The sequence below is a fragment of the Coregonus lavaretus genome (assembly GCF_964263955.1).
Source record: "Coregonus lavaretus genome assembly, chromosome: 3".
Classification (NCBI taxonomy): domain Eukaryota; kingdom Metazoa; phylum Chordata; class Actinopteri; order Salmoniformes; family Salmonidae; genus Coregonus; species Coregonus lavaretus.
The window spans coordinates 67269556-67296125 of record NC_139990.1 but is presented as its reverse complement, the minus strand read 5'-3'; the positions used below and the strand labels follow the sequence as shown (position 1 = coordinate 67296125).

At 41.5% G+C, this 26570-nt stretch overlaps 1 protein-coding gene and 1 long non-coding RNA gene across 7 annotated transcripts; both read right to left on the bottom strand.

The window, feature by feature from the left end:
- Nucleotides 1-8193: 8193 nt before the first annotated feature.
- Nucleotides 8194-12501, bottom strand: LOC311115360. The gene is made up of 6 exons (XR_014611252.1): nucleotides 11827-12501; nucleotides 10473-10493; nucleotides 10036-10065; nucleotides 9877-9930; nucleotides 9485-9535; nucleotides 8194-8857 (listed from the first exon to the last, which is right to left on the bottom strand). It is a non-coding gene; the product is annotated as an uncharacterized lncRNA (long non-coding RNA).
- Nucleotides 12502-12696: 195 nt separating this feature from the next.
- LOC311117276 (dehydrodolichyl diphosphate synthase complex subunit DHDDS-like) lies at nucleotides 12697-25367 on the bottom strand. 6 transcript variants are annotated; one of them, XM_084157506.1, is made up of 10 exons: nucleotides 25300-25357; nucleotides 24629-24697; nucleotides 21500-21580; nucleotides 21252-21368; nucleotides 20849-20991; nucleotides 15187-15303; nucleotides 14814-14915; nucleotides 14541-14655; nucleotides 14132-14239; nucleotides 12697-13911 (listed from the first exon to the last, which is right to left on the bottom strand). In XM_084157506.1, the coding sequence occupies exons 3-10, from the start codon at nucleotides 21560-21562 to the stop codon at nucleotides 13669-13671; spliced, it is 1008 nt and encodes a 335-aa protein (XP_084013632.1). In that variant the 5' UTR covers nucleotides 21563-21580; nucleotides 24629-24697; nucleotides 25300-25357; the 3' UTR covers nucleotides 12697-13668. The 6 variants fall into 6 exon arrangements, with proteins under 6 accessions (XP_084013632.1, XP_084013631.1, XP_084013630.1 ...); XM_084157505.1 differs by having other exon boundaries at nucleotides 24629-24778; nucleotides 25312-25357; XM_084157504.1 differs by having other exon boundaries at nucleotides 24629-24778; nucleotides 25300-25351.
- Between the last annotated feature and the right edge of the window lie 1203 nt (nucleotides 25368-26570).

Here is a 26570-nt window from a genome sequence, read left to right as displayed (position 1 = left end):
TCTGCTTTGTGCTCCGCCCTTTTATATAGCCCGGTCTCACCCAACCAGATCTGCCGACTTGCCCAACACACACACACAGCTGTCGAAATGCATCACTCTCTCGGTGGCTTGCGCTCTAACACACATAAGCCCAACCCACCTCCCCGCCACAATAGTATAAAAACCCTTTGCGAACTGTCAGATGGTATTTGCTCATCCAGCCAACACATTGGAAAGAGAAAAAAAGTGTTCATAAGCTTAACCGCACATGTCTAAGGGAACATGTGTCAACGCGTTGGATTATGTAACAACGTTGACCTGCCCTCTTAATCTCCTCCAACAGTAGCAGAAATTATGACAGAAAAATCTGATTTGCCTTCCAGAACTGACCACTCCTCATTCGTGTTGACTTGGAAGAACAACCGCCTTTATGATTGTGGAGTCATGGAGTTTGTTTTGGTGTTACATAAGCTCCTTCCATTTCAGTGGGCTAATAGATTTCTGGAAGATAAACTGCAGCTAACAAACAATGATGTAACCAATGTTTACTCCACCTAATCATTGAGTCTTCACCAGAATCTTACTTTTAATTATGTTCATGGCTTCATGCCAAATTATGGTATTGCTTGACATCCATACTGTTGATGGACAATGACATCACAACCTTGTAGTAGTATCCCATCATGCCATGCTAGATAAATGTCCTTTTGGGCAATGCTGTTTCATATGTTATATATCTTTGAAGGGTTCCTTCACTACTCAACCATCAAAGATGTGTTACTACGGAGATTCATGGCCAAAGCCAGCTCCATCACCTTGTGGCCAAGATCACACAGTAGACCAATCCAAAGCTTTCTTTAAATCTGTCAGCAAAGCAGGGGTCCGATAAACAACCTTAAAATAAAGTAATCTGATTGTTGGGTCTCGTTTCAAATAATCCGATTAGGAGATTAAATTAAGTCAAAATCTTTGGCTTTGAACAGGTTCTGGTCGACTTTCTCAAAGCTATTAAAGAACATACCGATATCAATTGAATTTACAAATCCGGAACGATTGTCTGGTAAACCAATTTGGTGAATTGGAGCTAGAATGTTTTGAGTTTGAGGTTTGGATATAGGCTATATCTATTAAAATATGAGTACAGTGACAAGACATCCACCCTCATTAATACATCCTCTCAAATGACATGGGAATTCCCTGCCCTTTATGGGCTCCCATCTTTGCAGGGAACATAGCTTCGGACCAAGCTATAAAATGCCTGCCTAAGACCTGCTTTCAGACCAGGAAGAGTGGGACAGAGAGGCTGTGAAAACACAAAGGGGGATGGGTTGGGGAGAGAGCGCGAGAGCAGTCTCCCTCTCTTTTAGGAGCAGTAAAACTGTCATTATGTTTCTGCTGCACCAGTCTCATGAGCACATACAGTGTAGGAAAAAAGTATTTGATCCCCTGCTGATTTTGTACGTTTGCCCACTGACAAAGAAATGATCAGTCTATACTTTTAATGGTAGGTTTATTTGAACAGTGAGAGACAGAATAACAACAACAAAATCCAGAAAAACGCATGTCAAAAATGTTATAAATTGATTTGCATTTTAAATGAGGGAAATAAGTATTTGACCCCCTCTCAATCAGAAAGATTTCTGGCTCCCAGGTGTCTTTTATACAGGTAACGAGCTGAGATTAGGAGCACACTCTTAAAGGGAGTGCTCCTAATCTCAGCTTGTTACCTGTATAAAAGACACCTGTCCACAGAAGCAATCAATCAATCAGATTCCAAACTCTCCACCTTGGCCAAGACCAAAGAGCTCTCCAAGGATGTCAGGAACAAGATTGTAGACCTACACAAGGCTGGAATGGGCTACAAGACCATCACCAAGCAGCTTGGTGAGAAGGTGACAACAGTTGGTGAGATTATTCGCAAATGGAAGAAACACAAAAGAACTGTCAATCTCCCTCGACCTGGGGCTCCATGCAAGATCTCACCTCGTGGAGTTGCAATGATCATGAGAACGGTGAGGAATCAGCCCAGAACTACACGGGAGGATCTTGTCAATGATCTCAAGGCAGCTGGGACCATAGTCACCAAGAAAACAATTGGTAACACACTACGCCGTGAAGGACTGAAATCCTGCAGCGCCCGCAAGGTCCCCCTGCTCAAGAAAGCACATATACAGGCCCGTCTGAAGTTTGCCAATGAACATCTGAATGATTCAGAGGATAATTGCCAACTCCTGAGTGGCGCAGTGGTCTAAGGCACTGCATCGCAGTGCTAACTGTGCCACTAGAGATCCTGGTTCGAATCCAGGCTCTGTCGTAGCCGGCCGTGACCGGGAGACCCATGGGGCGGCGCGCAATTGGCCCAGCGTCGTCCAGGGTAGGGGAGGGAATGGCCGGCAGGGATGTAGCCCAGTTGATAGAGCATGGCGTTTGCAATGCCAGGGTTGTGGGTTCGATTCCCACGGGGGGCCAGTATAAAAAAAAAAATGTAATCACTAACTGTAAGTCGCTCTGGATAAGAGCGTCTGCTAAATGACAAAAAAAAAAAAACTGGGTGAAAGTGTTGTGGTCAGATGAGACCAAAATCGAGCTCTTTGGCATCAACTCAACTCGCCGTGTTTGGAGGAGGAAGAATGCTGCCTATGACCCCAAGAACACCATCCCCACCGTCAAACATGGAGGTGGAAACATTATGCTTTGTGGGTGTTTTTCTACTAAGGGGACAGGACAACTTCACTGCATCAAAGGGACGATGGACGGGGCCATGTACCGTCAAATCTTGGGTGAGAACCTCCTTCCCTCCGCCAGGGCATTGTGGATGGGTATTCCAGCATGACAATGACCCAAAACACACAGCCAAGGCAACAAAGGAGTGGCTAAAGAAGAAGCACATTAAGGTCCTGGAGTGGCCTAGCCAGTCTCCAGACCATAATCCCATAGAAAATATGTGGAGGGAGCTGAAGGTTCGAGTTGCCAAATGTCAGGCTCGAAACCTTAATGACTTGGACAAGTACCAAGTACTAAGTCATGTTTTGCAAAGGGGTCAAATATTTATTTCCCTCATTAAAATGCTAAATCAATTTATAACATTTTTGACATGCGTTTTTCTGGATTTTTTTGTTTTCATTCTGTCTCTCACTGTTCAAATAAACCTACCATTAAAATGATAGACTGATCATGTCTTTGTCAGTGGGCAAAAGTACAAAATCAGCAGGGGATCAAATAATTTTTTTCCTTCCCTGTACAGCAAGCCCCCAAACTCACAGCCAATGACAGCCTTCTAGAGCTCCTTCCTCCCTCCTATCTTCCCGCATCCTCACTCCCTGTACTGCTCCCATCCAAAAACAAGTCAGGGGTTTCTCCACTGAGTGACATAGGCTGATAACGGTGAGCGATATAGGCATCAGCAGCTGAGACTGTGCTACGGTCAGAGCTTCGATCTCTCCTCAGAGCCACCGATCTGATGGCAACAGCTCCGCAGCAGCATTACATCACATTATAAATCTGATTTAAAAGTTGTGCAATCTCCATTCTTCCCAGTGCTTACTGAGCTTAAGACCTACCTTCCACTTCACATGACCGTAGCGTGTGCACTACAGTTTCCATGGTTTCCTCATGCAAGCAGTATGATGAGCAGCGATAAACTGTGCCTATGCATAGACATAGAGCATGCTCGCATTGACTGGCTTTTCTTTTTTCTGTGGCGTAGAGTGAAAATCAGATCTGGTCAAGGGGCTTGCACATGGTCAGAATAATTTAATATTTCATCAAAAGGGAAAGCAACACCACAACCCCCCAGCCAAGTCCCCATATGTATGTGACTGTTGTGTTTCACAGGCAAGCCACCAGCTGTGCATGAAGGAATCCCAGGCTTAAAATGAAAGGGGTGGGGCTGGTGAGAGATCTTCTTGGACCGTTTGAAATTGTGGGAGTTTTTCCACAAGTGGCACATGCACCTGATCTTAGGTGCGCGTCTTGCTCTGAAAAGGAGGGCCACTATTTCCATCACAGAACTTTGCAGTGTGGCTTGTAAACAAGGCTATTGGCCAATCAAACAATTAGCACAAGCCATTCTAAGTAAATGAGAACCAACTGGGCTGGCTATAAAAGTGTAAATAGGCCAATTGGAATGCAGCTTATGACACTTACCACCCAGAGTTGACATGTCAGTGGAAAAAAAGCAGGAAGAAGAGCGTGTGATGACAACCAATCATCAAATTGGCATTGCGACATCGATTACATTGCTTAATGTATGTAAAGATCACAAAATGTATGATGCTTCTAGGAATCTCACATTATCACCATATTATGCACTCTCGACTAGTGTGGGAGGGTGAATGGGGAACATATAGTCTTATCGGAGATACAGCATCAGAAGTTAACCGGAGCTATCAGCTAACCCTTCAAGGTATATCAGGTTAGTCCTGCAAAAGGTAAAACTTATGCATGACTAGATTGTATAGTTAATGCATACAGTCCATGCATGCAACCATATAGGCATTCTAAACAAGACCCAAGTTGCAACTTTTAACCAACATAGCTAGTACTTGGTGAGAGGTGAATTGTGCATGTTAAAACACAACAGACAGCAAATCCCAATGACAAACACCCACATTTGTGAAATTATGCCAATCCCTGGCATGGAATTAACCGGAAACACATACCATGTTACCCCTCATCCCCCTATGGGACCCCTCACTCCAGACATGCCAGTGCCATTTTAATCACCCCATTGTTCTCCCAGCTTTTCCCAGTCAAAGCCCCTATACCACTGTCTCAAACCTGGAATGGAGGATCACTGCTGCCACCTGCCTCTTGCATGTGTGAAAAACTACCATTACAGTTGTTACAGTATTTGGACATATAGTAGTACTTTTCTCAGTTAAACTAACAAATGTAGTACAACCTTATTGATTTACCATGTTTTCTGAAGACATTTACACAATAGTTTCATAATCTTATGAAATGCAATGCATCAATTGCCATCAAATCAATTCCCATCAAATCAATTCCCATCAAATCAATTCCCATCAAATCAATTGCCATCAAATCAATTCCCATCAAATCGTTCCCTAATACATCTAGTGCACAGAACCAGCCTTTCAGCAGTTTCTCCCAAAAAAGTTGCATCATATTTCATAAGTTGAAACAAGAAGATGCTTTCCAATTTAGCAGACATCCAACAAAATGACAAAATACAATGAATACTTTTAGATAAGCAGTGCTGAGGGCAATTGCTCTCAATTTTGATAAACTGCCAACACTAAGGCTGTTCACACTGGCAGCCCAATTCTGATCTTCTTTCCACTAAATGTGTATTTTGACCAATCATATCAGATCTTTCGCATCAGATCTTTTTTTTTTGAGCTGATCTGATTGGTCAAAAGATCAATTGTGAAAAAAATAGTAATATTGGGCTGCCTCTCTAAGCAGCCTAAGTGGTTCCATTCCCAATTTAAAAACCACACCTATTAATTCCAAATGAGAATTTAACAATTTTCGATGAACTAATCAAGAATATCTATCCCATTGAGCGGTTATACTTTCCAACTACTTAAACATCGGTTAATTGTAAGAACAACAACAACAAAAATTGGGTGATCATTTATATTGTTAGCTAATTAATCATTGAGTCAACCAATTACAAACTGTTGGAAATCAATTGTTGCTACATTTAAAATATATTTAACAAAAACTCATTTTCGCGTAAAAGTGTCATTTAAAAAGCTGTAGTTTGAACTGACCTGCAACTGTGCTCTATTTGAGCTGGTTAAAATGTGCCCAAGCAAGTGAAGGAGTATTAGCACACGATGTTCACGTATCAAGCTATATAGGAAGCCAGACCATCCTATAGATACACGAGGGGGTGGGGCAGTCTGAGCAATGAGCGCACAATACATTTAAGTGTGCATACAAGTCACACAGACCCCTCTGAACAGAATGCGCTCGCCTAGTGTGATAACATGTTGTAGCCCTAATGAAACGGACACAAATGCAAATATTTGATCGTGTTTAGTCGATGGGGTTGCGTTTGAGGTTCCCACGTTCCTATTTTGGTTTATAGGTTACATAATTGATTAATTGATTGACTGTTGTTGGAGTATTGCTTTCGTTGACTGATAATAGATTATTGGCCAAACGTGCAACAGACAGACATTTAGCACACAAATGGTTAGTTTAGTGCTCTGCTGTGTAGTCTAATGCAGGGATGGGCAACTCCAGTTCTCGGGAGCCTGATTGGTGTCACACTTTGGCCCCTTGTCTAATGCCATGGTATTGGAAGACAGAAGCTATACATTAATAGACCTAAAGGAATGTTCATATCCATTCCTCTTGTCAACACTATCCTAGAACAAATAGCAGAACTCTCAGCAACCCCCACCTTCCTCTTTCCTTTTAGGTTGCTTTCCCCTCCCCATAATTTGTTCATAACTTGTGAGAAACTTTCCATTTACATTTACATTTTAGTCATTTAGCAGACGCTCTTATCCAGAGCGACTTACAGGAGCAATTAGGGTTAAGTGCCTTGCTCAAGGGCACATCAACAGATTTTTCACCTAGTCGGCTCGGGGATTAGAACCAGCGACCTTTTGGTTACTGGCACAACGCTCTTAACCACTAAGCTACCTGCCGCCCCATATTTCCCACTCCCCTCCTCTCCCCAGCTAGTACCCATTTGGGTAGTTACCCCCAACTGACTGGCCTATGTGTATAGCCTAACATTTGTCTTTGAGGATGCCATCCCCTTCCACTTCATGCTAGTCACATGAACTCAGCGGATTGTATGAGGTTTGCAGGGTGGACATGGACAACCATCCCTTGTGGTGTCTCGCTAGTTCAGTTGTTTCAGAACAAATTTACAGTGGTTCTGTTTCTTTTCAATTAAAAGTGCTTTCACTGTGTTTTCATTTGTTAATTCACCATTATTGTCCATTAAGTGACTCCTGACTATAGGGAATTCCACTAGGCCTACACTATTTGAAAATGGCACACCAGTCCAATGTGTGAGACTTGCACGATAGTGGAGAGCACATTCACTATCCCTGACCCGAATGACGGTGGAGTGTGAAATCCTCTCCTGTTCATTTTGATACATGACATACAGACCAATCCCACATTTAGGTCCAACCCCTGTCGTATAGGCAGCGTCAAGGGCACATGTTTCGCTTCTCTGCTGACTGTTTGTACAGTCTGTATAGACTTGTGTTAGCGAAACTCACAGGTTAGTGATAGCGACACTCACAGGTTTACATCTTCTTGCCAGTCATATTGGCCCCCTGGTTCATGGAGTGAGTGTTGTGTCTGTGTGTGACATCCCACTGTAGGGAGAGGCACATCATACACTCTCCTACTTGGTTGAAAAGATATAGCCACTTGCCTCGCTAGGCTTCCAAATTCCCACGTTGGGATGGGGAGGCTATCCTTCTAATTTACCAAAATGTGTTAGGGCCTAGCCATGCTGATGTTGCAAAGTTTTGGAGGCAAATGGTTGGATGTATTTTTTTAACCCAAGCCCATCAAATGGCTATACATTAACTCTAAGTACAATGTATGTAACAGAAAAAGATTTTCTGAAGTTGAAAACACTAACAGGGCTCTCCTTATGTCAATTCTAACATGCTGTAGTTAAGAGAGCCATCTGGTGGACAGGGAAGCCACAGTGATTAAAGTCCCTTAATTCTGGTCAGACACTGCCCTCTATTGGAGGCAAAAAGGTATCACACAAAGATCTAATGTGAAATTGAAATAGTCAGATTATATACACCTCAGCCCTGCACTAACTTTATAATAATAAATAATATAATATGCCATTTAGCAGACGCTTTTATCCAAAGCGCCTGACGTCAAAGGGATGGATTGGTGTTCGAAAAATGACAACACAGAACTGCCACATACCAGAGCAAACTTACTTTTGCTGACACAGTAACAGATACCCAATAATAGCCCTATTGGTAATGCATTTTTATGGCAGTAGAGAAAAGGCCTCAATTCATCCACTTTCATCCTATGTATTGTTCTCACAGGAAGGAGAGCACCAGGTGACCAGGTCTAGATTGAGAGGAAGCAGTTGCTGTCTCTGCCCCATATAAGGTCTAGCAAATGTGTGGATTTGTGCACAAACTAGCATGTAAGAAAATGTGACCAAGACTGTTTGATATAGTTTGCTGAATAATTATTTGTTACACGATATTGAAGTCTAAAGCACTCAAACAAAAATAGCCTTTGTATCATTTTATTCAAGAACATTTAAATTTCATAGGAGTCACAATAGCTCTTTCCACTGTTTTTACATAACAATTTAATAAAATAAACAATAGAACAAATGATTAAGTTCACATTATTAATTTTCTGGGTTGATTTTGTGTGCTGACCTAATACAAGTTAGTGATTACTTTCAAACTGTGTCTGTCTCCTGAATGAGAAGATCCGATGTTGATTAAAAACATTTGGTAAGTAATTAATTAATATTACTTGTACAGTAAAAAACTAAAAGGAGAGTGGCAAAAACCCTATTCCTCTTAAACATTTTAGAAACACACTTTAGCTGCCTTTAATGTTTGGATTTATGTAGGAAAATAACATTCAGCAGTAAAAAAAAAAAAAACAGGTTTAGAAGGGTATTTTTTTCTTTTACTTTGACAGGATATGGACGGTATTCATTTAAACAAGGCATAAAAATGGATATGAACGTGAGAAAACCCCTTGGAACAGCTTCATTACCTCAAATGTAAGCCCACAATGAACTATAAATGATATCTTTTAATATAAAAAAAACTTGGTAAAAAATACTTATTTTAAACTGTACAGTCACCAAGTACACAGAATGATCACAACTTCAAACAGTTCTTCATTTGGCGTCTCCACCAGCCTCAACCTTCGCCTAGAAATAAAGAATGGACTTATTTCAGACACACAAAAACTGTGTAAAACAACCCTGGGAAGAAAGTTACTTTTCACCTGTTATTTTCAAAAGAGAATAGAAAATAAGAAACCGACAAACTAACTAATTACGTATATTTAAGTGCATCAAACCCTGTAGGCCTACTGTATTGTTGTAGTGAAAATTAATAATATATATTTTTTAAAGACAACAAGTTATTTTTGTGCAAATAGATTCAATTACAACTTATGCCAGCAGGGCAGAAAGCAAATAAATATTACATGAAAAGTGTCCAGAGGTTCTATGTAATAATTGTGTAATAACAATTTCCACAGAACTCTGCTTGGTTAATATCATTGCATAATTCACACATAATTGAGTTGGGTGCCCATCAAATAAGTACGGCATGCATGTAGAGGTGAGCTGAATGCAAACAGTTTAATTGAATCACATCCCCTAAGAGGTTGAATCCCCATCAAGGGACAGGGTGGTTTGTGGTTAGGGTGAGTGATGAACTGCATACAAAGTAATGTACAGCCTAAAGCGAAACCAAATCTAAAACCCAAGGGGGGAAAGAAGAATCACAGAACATTAGAGATTGCAAACAGATCCTTTCAGGAAACAAACCTCAGCCTTGGCATCACCGTTCTCAGCTGCCTTCTTTCCTTTGGCTGCCTTCTGAAAAACAACACATTAGTTAGTCACTATTGACTACTGAAAGAGTAGGTGTATTTTCTCTCTCCTCTCACTTCCTTCAAGATGTTATGCATCTTGTCAAATGCGCAGGAAGGCCAAATACTTGAGATTCTTTAACTGAGGCTTTCCCTCATGTGGCTGTTAAAAATATAATAAATAGGACAACTTCTAAGTTGATGCCAAAGGTCATGAATCAATAACACTTAGGCTAAAGGTTAACACAACAGCTAATAAACTCTAGATGCGAAAACAGCACATTGAAGAACTCTAACAACTTCAACTTTATCAATAAAATACAGATTAAAGGCAAATATTTAACATACTTTGGGTGCTGCCGCTTTTTTAGGTTTGGCCGCCGGCTTTGGAGCAGCAGGTCTCTGCAAAAAATAAATAAGACAGTAATTAGGGTAAGTAATACACGAGTTTGCAATACAAAGAAATGTACAGATTCTAAAGTAGCCTGTTTCAATGGTACTACTTACAGATGACAAACGTGCTGAACGTCTTGCAGGCTGAAAAAAAGAAACACATTTTACAAATCTAACCATAATAACTCAGCTACTACTATAACGATCCAACTTTAAAACAAACTACAACTTTTAAAGCTTGACGAAGCCTTCATAAATAAAGCGTATATAGATGTATCAGCAAATGATCATTCATAAGCAAATGTCATGCTTTATAAAGTGTTTCAAAAGAGTAATGCCACATTTGGCAAAGCACCAACCTTTCTGTATATAACTGTGTTTACAAATGATCTGTGAAGCACTTATAGACCAAATTGCTCATGAAGACTTTATGTATCTCCTATACAGCTTTTATAAGTTGTAGTTCGGTTAAAGTGTGAAAATTATAACGAATACACTAGTTAACAGTTTAGAATTAATATTGCCCTAATTGTGAACATTTGTATGCATACCTCATCGCCCTTGGTAGCACTCTGTGAAAACAGAAGAAAAAAAGCAGAAGAAAAATGTTAAATAGGTTGAATAATAAATAAATACAGTGAATGTATCTGACAGTACTGTATATGTCTGGGTAGTACAGCATAGGTACTTTTCAAAAAGTAAGGTAACTGGAGTGGATGTTATGTCCATTGTTGCCCTCTCTTATTCTATGGAAGGGCCCTTTGATCAAAATGAAGCATCACATCCCCAGAGAACATGCTGGGCTTTTGTATAATGTATTTTTTTTTGCATAACTCATTACATACACCACAGTGAGTGAGTTAGCCATACATTTTTGATGACATACATTTCCGCTGTTTTAGGCTCTTACTTAGAAGGAATTCCCGCTCATATTCAAATTCAAATCGGTCCTGTCACAAGTCGGGCGCGCTTGGCACTTCCTTTGTTTTGCGTCAATTCGCGCCAGACAGCCGTCAACAAGATGAAGTTCGCGCTCAATAAATCTACCTAGCAACATTATTTCGACGAAGTCCAAGCGGCTAAAGATGCAGCGATGTGTTTTTATGATAACTTTTTGAGGTTCAACGATAAACCCAATAGAAAAAATGTCATTGAAAAGCACCCGCGCATATGCTGCTTGGACATTCACATTAGAGATGCTCCCTAATGTTGGCTATGCAAAGATGGCAGCCTGATGTTGAAATTTGCAGGGCAGGGGCAAATGACTGAAGTTAACGTTAACAACTCTAGCTAATGTTAGTTGAAAAAAATTGCATTGGCAAGGAATTACTATTTGCTGGTAAAGTAGAGGATTCATAAGATTGCATTTAAGTGTTGCTTCGTGTGCAAACTATTGAAAAACGACCAAGCATCTTTTCCCACCAATTTTTGTGACTCACGGATTCAAGCCTGCCTGAACATGACTAGAAAATGAGACACAAAAGCTCGCAGGCAGCACATTGAACTACACAAATTAATAGTTAAATCGTTATAATATGTATGAAATACATCAGTTGAGGCCGGCGAGCTGCTGCACAACTTCCAAGAAACACCAAGCGCGTGATGCACAAATCGTACTTAGCTTGAGTGCATGTACTCGTCATAGGTATGGTCAATGTAAAGGACGAATAACCTTAATAAATATGGCTAATATCTTTACACCTTATTTCTTATGTAATTGTCTTTTTTTATACGGTTTCTTTGATATATTGATGACTGCGTTGAGAGGATGACCCGTTTTGCCGCCATTTCTAAACGACGACATACAGTACTGATGAAGAGACCAAATGCAATTTTAAAAGGGCAAGATGCAAGCATAAAATAATACAAATATATTTGTTAGCTGGAGAAGTAAACATTCCTTACCTTTCTTTTAGGCATGTTGATGATTGTTCGGGAATTGCAACAAAATTAAAAATGTTTTTTTTTCTGTGAGTTGTTGGCTTCTCACTAAGCTCTTCTAGCCACGTTAGCAATGCAACAATGGTGAATGTAAAATAATGACAGAATGTAAAATATAAGATAGAAACCGGTTTGAACCAGTTTTTATATTTTGAAGTCAGACATTGGATGAAAACAGAATCACGTGCTTGTGGGCGTCTCCATTTTCTTAAAGAGATAGTGCATGAGAAATACCACCGCTATAAGGAGGTGGCGTTCTCTCTGCAGGATCTGCAGCAAAGACAGTACAGTATGAAGATAGGCCGAAACTGCTTCTCCTATAGAAATCCCCGATTACGCTTGGCTAGCTGAACTCATGCGCAGAAACACGTCATCGGGTCTAAGGGTCTTCTCGCGCCAAACTGCGCATGTGCAGGCCGTCAAATCAAAAGCACCCCTTCGATATGTTGTTTTTGACGAAAATGAAAACGTGTCAGTTTGTCAATTTCACGAGGTTGGAGTAACAACGTTTAACTACTTAATACATTGGCTCGTATACAGGTTGTGCCAACATTTCGAGAAATTAACAACTAAGGAAGAATGTTTCACTTCTCTCATTACCTTCTTTAACCCCAAACCCCGGTCTTGTCTGCTTGATCTGCTTCCCAAGCGTTCCCGGCAGTCTCGCGATGTTGCGCCTCTGGGTTAAACTTTGTGTCTGCAGTGTACATCACACCTTCAATGATGCAAGATACAAAATAAAACATCCTGGTAAAAAAAAAGTTTCCTATGTTACAAATCATCCATTTGGATGAACTATTTGTTATGAATCTAAGTAACGCAATGTACATTAAACCAAATTAACAATCACGTTTATTCTGCAAGATAAAGAAACATGGTAAAAATATAGTTTTCATGTTTTACATGTCAAATATGGGCATCCATGACCATAAAACAGTTATTGCACAATGACATTCATTGAGAATTTTACTTGACCAGTCCAGCACACATACACTATATTTACAAAAGTATGTGGACACCTTCAAATTAGTGAATTTGGCTATTTCAGCCACACCCCTTGCTGACAGGTGTATAAAATGTAACACACCGCCATGCAATCTCCATAGACAAACATTGGCAGTAGAATGGCCTTACTGAAGAGCTCAGTGACTTTCAACATTGCAACGTCGTAAGACGTAAATGTAAGATGCCACCTTTCCAACAGGTCAGTTCGCCAAATGTCTACCCTGCTAGAGCTGCCCTGGTCAACTGTAAGTGCTGTTATTGTGAAGTGGATAGTCGAGGAGCAACAACGGCTCACGAATCACGCTTCACCATCTGGCAGTCGGACGATCGAATCTGGGTTTGGCGGATGCCAGGAGAACGCTACCTGCCCCAATGCATAGTGCCAACTGTAAAGTTTGGAGGAATAATGGTCTGGGGCTGTTTTTCATGGTTCGGGCTAGGTCCCTTATTTCCAGTGAAGGGAAATCTTACAATGACATTCTAGACGATTCTGTGCTTCCAACTTTGTGGCAACAGTTTGGGGAAGGCCCTTTACTGTTTCACCATGACAATGGATTTGATGGACACATTTTACAGAACAACTTAGAACTATTAGCGCTTGACCAGACGTATCTTTTTATTAGACTTTGATCAGACTTCTCTTTCAGACTACACATAAATATCCCACATACAGCCCCATAGGGGTAAAATCACTCATACAAAATAAGACGTTTCAAACCACTCAGCCCTTTAGGGAAGAGGAGAGATTGGATTGCTCCCCCAATTCAAGATGGGGAGCATTGTGTTCCCCTCATTCCCTCTTTATGCGAGAGCAGCTTGGCTGGTTAAGTCAGTAAGGAAGGAGTCTCTCTTGTGCTGGAGTGCACCAAGGAAGTCCTGAACCCGTTCCTCTCGGCTGGCAGTGTAGTTGAGCAGTGCTTCCTGTCTCTTCTGGGCATCCAGGGGCTTTCCATTGCCGTTGTGCTGTAGGAGGTCTGCTACACAGGCCCGGTCTGCCTCATGCTGCTGTAGGGTCTGTCCCTCTCTGTGTTGATCTCTGGCTTTCTGCAACACATACATTGGGATCAGTCATTCAAGCAGATCACAGTGATCCATACAACACAGTAGTTTATTACAGGTATTCAGATGATCCTGCTAATGAATTCTCACTCAATGAATTCTCATTTGTGGCAAAAGTGCACACACGTTTAAAGGTTGGGTAAATATCGTACGGAGGAATGTATGTGGGGGATGAATGAAGGAAAGACAGAGAGATAGATCATACCTGAAGAGGTCTGTGATTGAGCTGATACTGCAGAATGGCATCACACAGGTTCCAGAAGGAGTATTCTGGCCACAGGACTGACTGGAACACTAAGCAGGAGTGGGACGTCTGCAGGATAGCACAGACAAAAAATATTACATTTCTGTCTGCAGCGTTCTATAAACATTGCACCCCACTGAATAATCCCCATGAGTAACACCAGACAGCCTACATTTACAAAGAACAAGTCACGAGGTAGTGGGAGAGGCAGCTAAACCAGAGCCTCCACTGTCTGTCACTGAAGTCACTGAACAGGAAGTAGGCTTTGTCCTTACCAAAGAGGATGCTTGGCATGAGGCTAATCTCGTTAGCATTCAACGTCACGCTGGTAACAGTTAACCACCTTAGTAAGGAGTGTCTTTGTCCTTACCTGCCACAGCAGGAAGTCACTGAGTCGCACCTCTCCTGACGTGCGAATGAGCAGGTCAGGATTGGGAGAGTTACTGCTGTACAGACACTGACTCAGCAGGGCTTCCGACACATCACTGGATACAACAACCGAGACAAGACAATAGAAACGAGCAGAAAATAAATTGATTAACTGCCAATTCAGAAAATAAATCTTGATCTGTGATAATGCAAATTGAACAATTATATTTGAGAGGGCCATGAGTGAACGCTTATCTCTGTTGAAGTAGTTTACCTGGATTTGATAAGTCCCTGCTCCACGCCCCAAGCCATCTCTCTGACGGCATTAGCGATTTCATGTCTTGAGGTGTAGGCAAAGCACACATTCAGAAAGCATCTGTTGGCAAAAGAAGGTGGGTCGTTAATAAATGAGTTATTACAGCTGTAAGAAGCCACTCTAGAAGATATCTTAGATGACTGAACTGAAGTTCATGTGTTGTTTTATGCATAGAGAGATTGCATTGCATTATAAACAACTGCAGTCCAGCATCTGCAATAAACCTAGATGCATTTGTCAAAGCTGCAATGTTTTTCAGATGGCTGCACACCAGCTCACAGCCACCTAAGAGAAGTGAGAAGCAGCAGGATGATGAGGTGGCGGTGCCTACTTGTTATGAGTCCTGGTAGCCACCACAGCCCGGGCTATGTGCTGCTGCAGGTCCAGAGGCAGTAGTGTCAGGTCTCCCAGCACCCGGATGCACACCCCATGCTTCTCCAGATTCTCCCTGGATTGGAACATACATGGGCAATTCATGGTTTCTGTTATCTGGCAATTGCTGGCTTTAGGTCAACAATAAAAAAATGAAAAGCTGATAAATAAAACTGTTGCTGGCCAAAATAACAGGGAGAAAAAAAATCAAATTGTAAAATAATTGATGTAAATACATTTGACAGTCATGCTTATATGTCTATAGGTTAATTTGCATAATTTAGAGGAATTAAATTAATTAATTAATTTTGAGAGGGATTTCTCCTGCAGCTACTCAACTGGTTACTGCTGGAGTAATACGTGCTTTTATAAGCCCATTCATTGCGCAACAATTCTAAATGCAATCGCGTGAAAAAATAAATAATAATTGGTGCACAATTAAAAAGAGCTACTATATTTGTCTTTCTCAACTGGTAATTGAAGAGCGCCTCTCATTCACCATTTAGGTGCAGGCAACAGGCTATCAGCGCATCAACATGTAAGCTGGAGCCAGTATGCATTTTGAAAACATACTTAAATTATTAGAAATCTGGATGCTTTACTTCATATTATGAGGCATGTCTTACCTTGCTTCAAAGTAGCCTATAGGAAAAATCTGACCATGGAAACCTGGAGGCAATTATTTTACAAATACTTCATAGGCAGCGCGTGATTTTTAAGTTTGGGAAAGCTTACAATTTATCCAACCATTTCTACCGATCTGCCAATTATGATTTTCAACAGTTTCATTTAAATAATAACGTTTTCGTTTTTCAAAATCATTGTCACGTGGTTAATCATACAAATCTGAATTAAAATGATACAAATCTAAAAGTTTAAATTCATCTAATGCGAGAGCACCAGAATCTGCCATATGGACACATTGATACACCGTGATCCATTGGCGGCTGAAGAAATGAGCATTGAACTCATAGCCGCATTACCTATAGGCCAGCAGTATGCCTATAACCAGGGGTGCACATAACTTTTTCAGTGAGTTACTCAGGTGAGTACCAGCAGATGGTGTTTGGTACTCACCATATATGTAGCGTGGTCTTAATAAGTGCAGTCTTCTTCACTGTCCTCCTCAGTGCCGCCACCACTGTCCTCCTCAGTGCTGCCATCACTGTCCTCCTCAGTGCTGCCACCACTGTCCTCCTCAGTGCCACCACCACTGTCCTCCTCAGTGCTGCCATCACTGTCCTCCTCAGTGCTGCCACCACTGTCCTCCTCAGTGCCACCACCACTGTCCTCTGCTTCAGCTTCCTGCATGGTAGATGATGAAGATGCTGCAGATGCACCTCCCTGTCCTTGGTTGAGCCTCCGATTAGCTGTCTCCATCCACAGGTCAACAGCAGGCTTTGGGTCAAATGTCTCTGTGGTTTGCTTTGACAGGTGAATGTGCATCAGTGCTGAGAGACGAGCATGTGACAGACAAGATCTGTACTTGGTTTTTATAATGTTGAGATGTGAGAATCCCCTCTCACAAGCTGCACTGCTTAAAGGCAGTGTAAGAGACAGCTTAACCACCTTGTTGATGTTGGAATAAGCATCTGGGTTACTTGTACTTACTATTTGGACCAAGTCATACACAGAAGAGGCTCCCAGGCGTTTTCCTGCCTGCTTTAAGCGCATCCATTCTGTCACAGTGGTATCTTTGTCAACTTGCAAGGTGGCCTCATATTTCTTGAGAATGCTGCAAACTGTTGTGTTTCCAAAACTGTGGAGGTCTTGCATTTCCTGAGGCCATGTTGAAGGATCAAATACTAAGAAATGATCACATGACTTGAGGGAGTCATATCTGATTTCAAACTCTTCAATTAACCCCCTGAGTATTGTCTCTGTCAGCATCAGCATTGGAAACAGTGTGTGCCCTATGGCTTTCACCATCAAGCAGAAGTGTGAACTGTCCAATGGCCACCATGAGTTCATCCTTACATTCTCCAATGGTCAGCTTTTCCTTCTGAAACCTAATGGATGTGGTGTTCAAAATGTTGCAAATGTCAAGCATGTTTGACAGAAAGCACTGAAAACGCTCTGTGCAGATATGCTGCAAGTCACTGTTATCACTCGTAACCAGTTGCATTTTAATGGCTGGCAATAGTCTTGATATTTTTAACAGTGTTTCATGCCTCCATGCAGACCATCTGATATTATGAAACTTACCCAGTTTCACAAAGGAGAGCCCATTTTCTTCACATAGCTTATTCAGTGCAGCAGTTTTTTTTGCTCCACCTTTTTGTAAATAAAACTGCAGCAGCTTGACCACAGAGCGATTAAATGTCTAACAGTAAGGAACGTTGCGATCAGCTGATTTCGCGCAATTCTCCAGTGTGTGTGCGGTGCACAGAATGTGCACAAGGGAGTCTCCAACCGCAGCAAGTTGCCGGAGTTTTGGCACAACGCCGTTGTAGATACCCACGTTGACAGCAGCAGTCTGTGCACACAGCGACCAACTTTGTTGTCCAGTCATCCAAGCCTGTGTCCTGGAAAAGTCTCACAAGTCCGTCTGTTATGGCCTGTGCGGTTCGGTCAGCACCCAATTCAATCAGTCCAATAAAGTCCGAAGTAAACTCTCCGTTGCTGGACACAGACACACTGTAAACGATTTCCTGCTCAGTTTTTGTGATGTCCTCAGATCCATCAAAAAGCAGCCCCCAAAATTCAGCAGACTGCAACTTGGCTCGTAACTCCCCGCTGATGGCGTGAGCGATGCTCTGCATGATCCGTGTGCCCTCTTCACGTGAATGATATGCACCTCCGACATTTACTTCTAGCCGCTTCAGTAAAGGAACATCCTCAGAATAGTAAGACATGGGACATGCGTGTTTAGCTTTATGGAAGGCGAGGAGAAAAATATTAAACAGAGCTTGCCGCTGTTCTTCATTCAGCTTGTCTCGCCATCTGGCAAGTGGGCGACTGGACATTTATTCTCGGCTAGCTTGTTTAGCAATGGCTTGCGCTACATTCGTGTGCTCCTTGCTCTTTTCATGTTTGTCAAATAAAGGATGGTTGAAATTCTTTGAGCCTTTATAAAATGCACCTGTTTTGTCTGCTAGATGTGGATTTGAGTGGCAAATCTTGCACCACATTTCAGTGCGCTCATCGTTAGCTTCAAGCCACTGCACATCTTGGAGCCACTTTTCCGAAAAAAGTATTTTCTTCGGCTCTGGCTCCAGTTGGCGTTTCTTTGTAGGTGGCGAAACGCCAAAGAAGCTGCTTAATGTCTGTTGCTTTTTGGACATCCCTGACAGTAGTTGACAAGCAACATGTCATGTGTAAGGTTAGATGAGAAGATCGGTCAAGTACGGCGCGTAGTAACACAAGTGGCATTAAGCATTCCTGATTTTTGTCGCGCTTGCGTACCTGCGTACCAGTTATGTGCACCCCTGCCTATAACTTAAATTGTCAACAGTAAAAATACATAGTCGACAAATGAAAACATTAAATATGATAAATTCAGGTTCTTTCAAATCACATTAATCTCTCTACTCAGACTCTCCTGCCTCGCTTTCCATCTTCTTGACTTGAGCTATCGCTATTGTAAAGTGCAACATTTGTATCAAATCAATCAACTGTGTCTGGGCGGAAGCTTTCGCTAGTGAACTTGCAACATCTTATCAACTAGCCTATTCCAGGCCCTTAGAGTTTCCCGCGCTAGTGAGCTCCGGACAGACAGCTGTTTTTGCCTAAGGGAAAAGTGTTCGGGTATTTTATTAAGTTTCCACTGGATATATGGGCTCATCCGATCATTATATTCTGGTCTTTCACACCGATGCTTGGTGATTATCGAGGGGGAGATTGTTGGAAAGATTTTTCAAATAGCCTACTGTGAGGAACTATAGTTTTAATAGGCTAGATTATCTTTTGCAATAGATGTTTAAAAAAACAGACTTCGTTGACTTTCCTACATTTCCGTACTTCTATGCGTGCTCAGGCGCGCACGCTCCCTCAACATTAAGAGGACAGAGAAATCAGACACATGCTAATCGCTCACATTGAGCAAACAAAAGACAATGAAAAATTCACAAAACTCGTAAATTATGGTGATGAAATAAACCAAAACATGTTTCTCACAAGTGTAGCAAGTTGTGAACTCTGCAAACAACGTTTCCACTCCGAGAATGTGAACGGTAAATTACTAATTAATACATGCAGTAACAGGAACTAATGTAACCAAATGACAGGGATTAACTGTATATTTACTACTGGTGACATACACGGTGTATACAAAACATTATGAACACCTGCTCTTTCCATGACATAGACTGACCAAGTGAATCCAGATTAAAGTTATGATCCCTTATTGATGTCACTTGTTAAATCCACTTCAATCAGTGTAGATGAATGGGAGGAGATAGGTTAAATAAGGATTTTTTTGCAACTCAATATTAGGAAGGTGTTCCTAATGTTTGGTATTCTCAGTGTACATATGTAATGGGGAATTGATAAGAATAAATAATCAAAAGGGCAAACAATTCACACAATGAATGGGCAAGAATTGATGGGAGACAGTTGAGCCATTCTGGAAAGAGACTTGCCTATATCTTCGACACATACCCCTCCCCTTATTCTTGTGTCAACATTTAAAATTATACTCAAGACACTTTTTCTTCATAAATATTTTAGATGCTTTTCACTGACAGCCACAACTCAATAATCAGCTAGGCCTATTGCCACGCGCGCTGCCCAAAATTGCGTGCTGCCCAAATAGACAAAGGCCTACGAGCTTGTGATTTGAAACAATCCACAGCAAAAAAAATTAAGAAGATAATGATCCTCAATTCCTCTGTGGCTAAGTCATGCTTCTGGCAAATAATTGTTAATGATTTTCTGTATAGATAGAAGTAGTTATATAAATGCATTTCATTTGACTTCCCTAGTCATACCTTTAGTATGTTGGCTAAGAGCTTCTCAAGGACTTTCAATTCAACTTCCCTTATGCCATTTCTCTCCTGTTCTATTGGTTCATACTTTCTTTCGTTGTTCAGAAGCCAAAGGCTCAATCCTAGTCATATTAACAACCCATCCGAGTTGTTGCATCTTCTTTCTACAGTACGTTTCTATGGGAGATTTTCATCTCTGTCACATATGGCACCACTCATCAGATACGCTGTTTAGAATGGTGTTTTCCTGCGAATTTCATTTTGGCAAATGTTTGAAAATTACGTTTTATTGGCTGCTTCATTACAGGAGTTGCATATTCTGTTAAAATGAATTACCATAATCTAAATGTGATTTCTGTCATTCTGAGCACCATGGGTGGATGCCCTAATGGTTTACGCACCCAATACATATGGGTCCGGTACATTTCTCAAATTGCCTGTAAATTAAAATCTTCCTGGTCACGTTGTCCGGCGCCAAGTGAAACCCTGGGCCAAGTGTATTACTGAAACATCCTCCTTGTCGAGTTTTCAATTAAAGTGTCTGTAAAACATCTGCCTTGAGCACTTTTAGCTTTTCTCCCAGTCCTTCTGTGACTGGGGAAAGAAAACCCTTCATTTAGCAGGTAGCTATGCTGCTTTGTCTCCCACACCTATGTATCTTTAATGGCAGCACTCTGGCTCTGTTCTAACACTCACTGTTCATCTAGCAGTCTGATGAACTTCTGCTTGGCCAGCTCCATCAGGCCGTCCACCTCGTCTTTAGACCGCTTGAAGTTCTCGATGCTGAAGGCGTACACTGTGACCTCATGGATGTTCAGGTTCAGGCACCAGCGTAGTGTCTAAAGGAAGGAGCCACCAAGGTTGATCATCAGTAAAGCCAACATTAAAGTAGTATGTATTTCTAATGTATTTGGTGACAGCCCTATACAAATACATTTTATGATGGTAACGGTGAAGGATATGGTTGAAGTGCAGTTGCCTACTTTTCTAAGACAATGTGAATGCTCATGCAAAAGGGTAAGTGTGAATGAGAACAACTATGATAGAAAGAACAATAACTACATCATGACATGACACCCATGTCCCCTGGGAACCTCACCTCTGCCAGTTTGTCAAAACCCTGTGTGTGTCCCTCCTGGCGCTCCACCTGACGCTTGCGGGCGTAGCGCCGGTTGCCATCCATGATAAAGGCCACATGTTTGGGCATCGGGCCAGCCTGGGAGAGACCAAGGAGGGGTGGATGGATTCCATAGAGATAGAACCATATTACATATCAGAAAAATGTGGTTGTGATTAACTAATTCAAATATCCTCAGAAGGGATGCATTTGCACATAGATAGTCATACCTTCAGTATGTTGGCTGAGAGCTTCTCAATGAGGTTCAATTCACCTTCCCTTATCCACGACATATTCAAACTCTGACACCCCTGTGGAGATGCATCATAGATGCATGCATTACATCTTATTACATACATTAGAGATACATATAAACAGATACCTATAAACAAGCAATTTATTAAGAAGGTTAGCCGTTACGCTTGTTTGACAAATTCAGCAGTCCCTGGTTTGTATAGCCATGAGCTGCATTAGACACAGTAGTGAGAGGTATGTAGCATAGTTACATATAGAGCATAGGCCTAGTTCAGTGGGGTGCATCAACAAACGTAATGGCAGTGCATTCATTGAAGGTTAGTAGGATAAGGTCTTCAGAGGCCACTACTTTCTAGTCTTGAACTGTGCTACAGGAGCCTGTTACCACATACCAGACATACAGTGAGGTCTGAAATTATTGACACCCTTGATAAAGATGAGCAGAAATGACTGTATAAAATAAATAATTCAAATACTGAGATATATTATATGCTCAAAAAAATTGGGAAATTATATTATTTTATACTAATACAATTGCTCAGAGAGAGAGAGATTTTGTTTAATAAGTTTCTTCTCAAAAAAGGTAAGGGTCAAAATTATTGACACCCCAGTTTTGAATACCTCAACTTGTGAGGATAATGGCACAGAGCCTTTTTTGGAGAACACATTGGGAGGGATCTTAGACCATTCCTCCATACAGAATCCTTCCAGATCCTTGATATCCTTTGTCTGCGCTTATGGACTGCCCTCTTCAATAGAGCCCCACAGTGGAGGTGTCATAATACCCATAAAACGTAGCAGTCAAACAGGTTCCAATCTTTTTTCCTCCATTCATTTTTCCCATAGGGGATTTTAGAAACACTTAAAATAAGGGGTAAATACAGCAGAATATATTGATAAAAGTCACCTTGTCCTAGAGAGATTTACACAGGTATCAAAACGTCACACCAGGGTAAGCCTACACATAACACAGCCCTTAATTTAAGTTTTTCTAAAAAAACCTATGGGAAGAATGAATGGTGGAAAAACTATTGGAACCATTTCCCTGTTTGACCGCTAGGTTTTCTGGGTATTATGACTCATACTGTGGTACTTTTTTCAAACCACAGGTTTTCAAATGGGGTTTACTTGTCCGGAGACTGAGATGGCCATTGCAAAATTTTGATTTTCTGGTCAATTAACCATTTCTTTGTGGATTTGAAGTGTGCTTGGGGTTATTGTCTTTCTGGAAGATTCACTTGCAGCCAAGTTTTAACCTCCTGGCAGAGGCAACCAGGTTTTGGGCTAAAATGTCCTGGTACTTGGTAAAGTTCATGATGCTGTTGACCTTAACAAGGAAGCAGTGGAAGCAAAATAGCCCCATAACATCAAAGATCCACCACCATATTTTACCGTAGGGGTTATTTTCTGCTCATGCATTCTCGTTTAGACGCCAAACCCACCACTGGTGTGTGTGGCCAAATAGCTCTATTTTCATGTCATCCAACAAATGTAAACGCCTGGAGTTTGCTAAACAGCATTAGCATTTGGATTGGAACCGATGCTTTGGTCAGATGACATGAAAATAGAGCTATTTGGTCACGCACACACCAGTGGTGGGTTTGGCGTAATGTTGTCACGATACCAGAATTTCGACTTTGATACCAGGTTTAGTATCACGATACTCGATACCATCGCAATACTTGCTACCAAAACGATACCACGGCAAAACAAGAAGGCGTATTAGCCAAAGTCACAGAATGGCACTTGATCCAGACAGATCTTCTGAGTTCAACATCATTACATTTGAAATGTTTCATGTCCATTTTTCAAATGCATGCATTAATGCAGGGCTCTCCAACCCTGTTCCTGGAGAGCTACCGTCCTGTAGGTTTTTGCTCCAACCTTAATCTAGTGCACCTGATTCTAATAATTAGCTGGTTGATAAGCTGAATCAGGCTAGTTACAACTGGTGTTGGATTGAAAACCTACAGGACGGTAGCTCTCCAGGAACAGGGTTGGAGAGCCCTGTATTAATGAATCAATGATACTCATACAACTAATCTAACTACATAACGGTAATATTTATTTGAATGGTAAATCGCTATTGATAAACTGGGTAAATCAAAATGTAGCCTAGGCCTATTCACAATACAGGTGAATGCATATTCAATAGGAGTGAGTGTATGCATTGAGTTATTGAGGGTTAGGTTAAAGCAGGGTTCTTCAATTCCGGTCCTGGAGGGCCGAAACACTTCTGATTTTTATTTCTACCTGGTAGTTAATTGCACTCACCTGGTGTCCCAGGTCTGAATTAGCCCCTGATTAGAAGGAGAGGATGAAAAACAGAGGTGTTTCGGCCCTCCAGGACCGGAATTGAAGAACCCTGGGTTAAAGGGTTAGGATTCGGGGAAGGGTTTACTAAAAGGGTTAGCTAACATGCAAAGTAGCTAAAAAGTCTTTGCTAATTAGCTAAAATGCTAAAGTTGTCCATGATGAGATTCGAACAACCATCCGCCCCGAACAACCATCCGCCCCGACCAACCACCCTGCTTTCGTTTTTGCCTATGTAACCCTACCAAATGTAACATATCATACTAATTTGAGTGTCCCGGATTTACGTTTACTATGTTACGTCTAGTCTATGAGACCAGTCTGAGCTACTGGTATCTTCTTGCATTGTAAAGTGTTCAAGCCTGTAATGAACATTGTTTTGCAAACAGTAATTAACAGTTGCAACATTTTTACATGCCGTGTTGCATTATTCAAGTGTGTTAACTTCTGTGCAGCATGAGTGTGGAGCTAACATGATGCAGCCAAGACTCCCAGTGAGTGCAGTGGTTGCTCAGCACAGGCTAGAGCTAGCAATGAGTAAGTGAAGCAGGCATGATGCGCTCGCGCTATAAGGGGACATCAGCTGCGCTGATAGACAGACTTGATCCTCTCTCAAATCAGTAGATGACGTGAGCCAATTGATAGAAGTACTGAAAGTTAAAAATAATATATAGTACTGAACCTTTTTTCATGTTTTAGTTTTGAAGAAGTACAGAAGTTTCTGTTTATCGTGCAACACTTGTTTGGCGTCGAAATGAGAATGCATGAGCAGAAAATAACCCCATACCTACTGTAAAATATGTTGGTGGACATCCACGTCATTGGCACCCGGGGAGCAGTTTTTGTTGAGGGTTAACTGCCTTCTCAGGGGCAGAACAACAGATTTCTACCTTGTCGGCTCGGGGATTCCAAAACAAGGGTGTCAATAATTTTGACCCTTACTTTTTTTAGAAAAACATTTATTACTTGTTAAACAACATTTATTTCTCTGAGCAATTGTATTAGTATAAAATAATATAATTTACAAAAACATTTCAGCATACAATATAGCTCAGTATTTGAGTTATTTCTTTTATACAGTGATTTCTGCTATTCTTTATGAGTGTTAATAATTTCGGACCCCACTGTATCTGATTAGTTCTGATACATACGCCACTAGTCTACATGCATGCATAAACGGGATATATTTACCAAATAATATTCTGATAACTACCTATATGAGTATGCATCTTTGATTCATGTGGATCAGGTCTTGTATAGCTAACGTTTGATAGTTATCATAGCTACTGTAGCTAGCTAGCTAACACAACTCAGGCAAACCTGACAGGGAGCGATAACCAATGATGAACACTGTTTGAAATGTACAAAGCAATTGCACTAAAATGGTAGATTTCATTCATATTGTTGAAAGAGATCATGAATTATCAACATTATGAGCCGTATTTTTACATATTTCACATACCTTCCAACTCACAGTTTAAGATGACGTCCCCTTCCTTATTCGACGGAGTGACGTAATCAAAGACCGACCACTTCCTCCTGGAACTGTTTGTACAGATTTCTCTGCATGTGGATAGGCTCTATGCACGCATCACTTCCGCATTGGCGTAAGGATGCTTGGGCATTTCCGGTTACCAGAAAAAAACATTAGACAGTGACAGTAGACCGTTATGATGGCAGAGATGACGTTTACAAGGAGTTTGCTGGAGTTGCCTAAAGTACCTGTTAATGATATACGGAGGGTCATCCGGACATCCAGTATGACACCACGTAGCAAACTGGATAAAGGCTTCAAATTCTAAAGTTTACATCCCATCCTGAGATTTAACCGGAAATACGTCATGCTCGCCTGTGCATATCGCCTATTGACAGGAAAATGGTTCAGGTCAATTTAGCGAAATTCAATTAGTGCAATTGGTGTTCTGGGGGTCGAATAGGATATTTAAACATTTACTGGATAGGTTTCAAATTGTACTCTTGAAAATTACAGAATAGTATTACATTTTTTCATGAACCCCAGCCAATGTACCGCGTCAGTGCTATCAGGGATCCTTGGGACGTCCCTACCCTCTGTTGAAGTGGAATTTAAAATAGTTAAGGTTAGGGAAGGGTTATGGTTAGGGGTTTCCCAAACTCGGTCCTGGGGACCCCAAGGGGTGCACGTTTTGGTTTTTGCCCTAGCACTACACAGCTGATTCAAATAATCTACTGATCATCAAGCTTTGATTATTTGAATCAGCTGTGTAGTGCTAGGGCAAAACCGAAAACGTGCACCCCTTGGGGTCCCCAGGACCGAGTTTGGGAAACGCTGCGCGCGGCGGTAGGGACGTCCAAGAATCCCCGATAGCATCATGTACAGCTCCGCTGCTACTCCAAGAAAACCCGTATAGCCGCCTCCAGTAGAGGGCGACTACAACAACTCGTGTGCAGAATGCAACATAATTTAAAGTCAAAGAAGAGGTTTCAGTTCGGGGAGGGGGGCTGGCCCTTTTTGTTCCACTGGAGAATCTTGCTTGAACCGTGAGTAGGAGCATAACAGACCGATAAGAAAGCATAGCGTCACGGACAATCTTATCAGGCCAGGCAAAGAGCGTTCAACCCGGAGGAGAGAAGACCGACGCAAGGTTTCGCACTAGAGCCGTTCAGACAGCGGTTCTCGGGTCATCAGACAGGCAGCTTTTGTCGTTACAACTCTGCGTGTCTGGGGGTACTGGAAGGGGTGGGGGTTTAGCG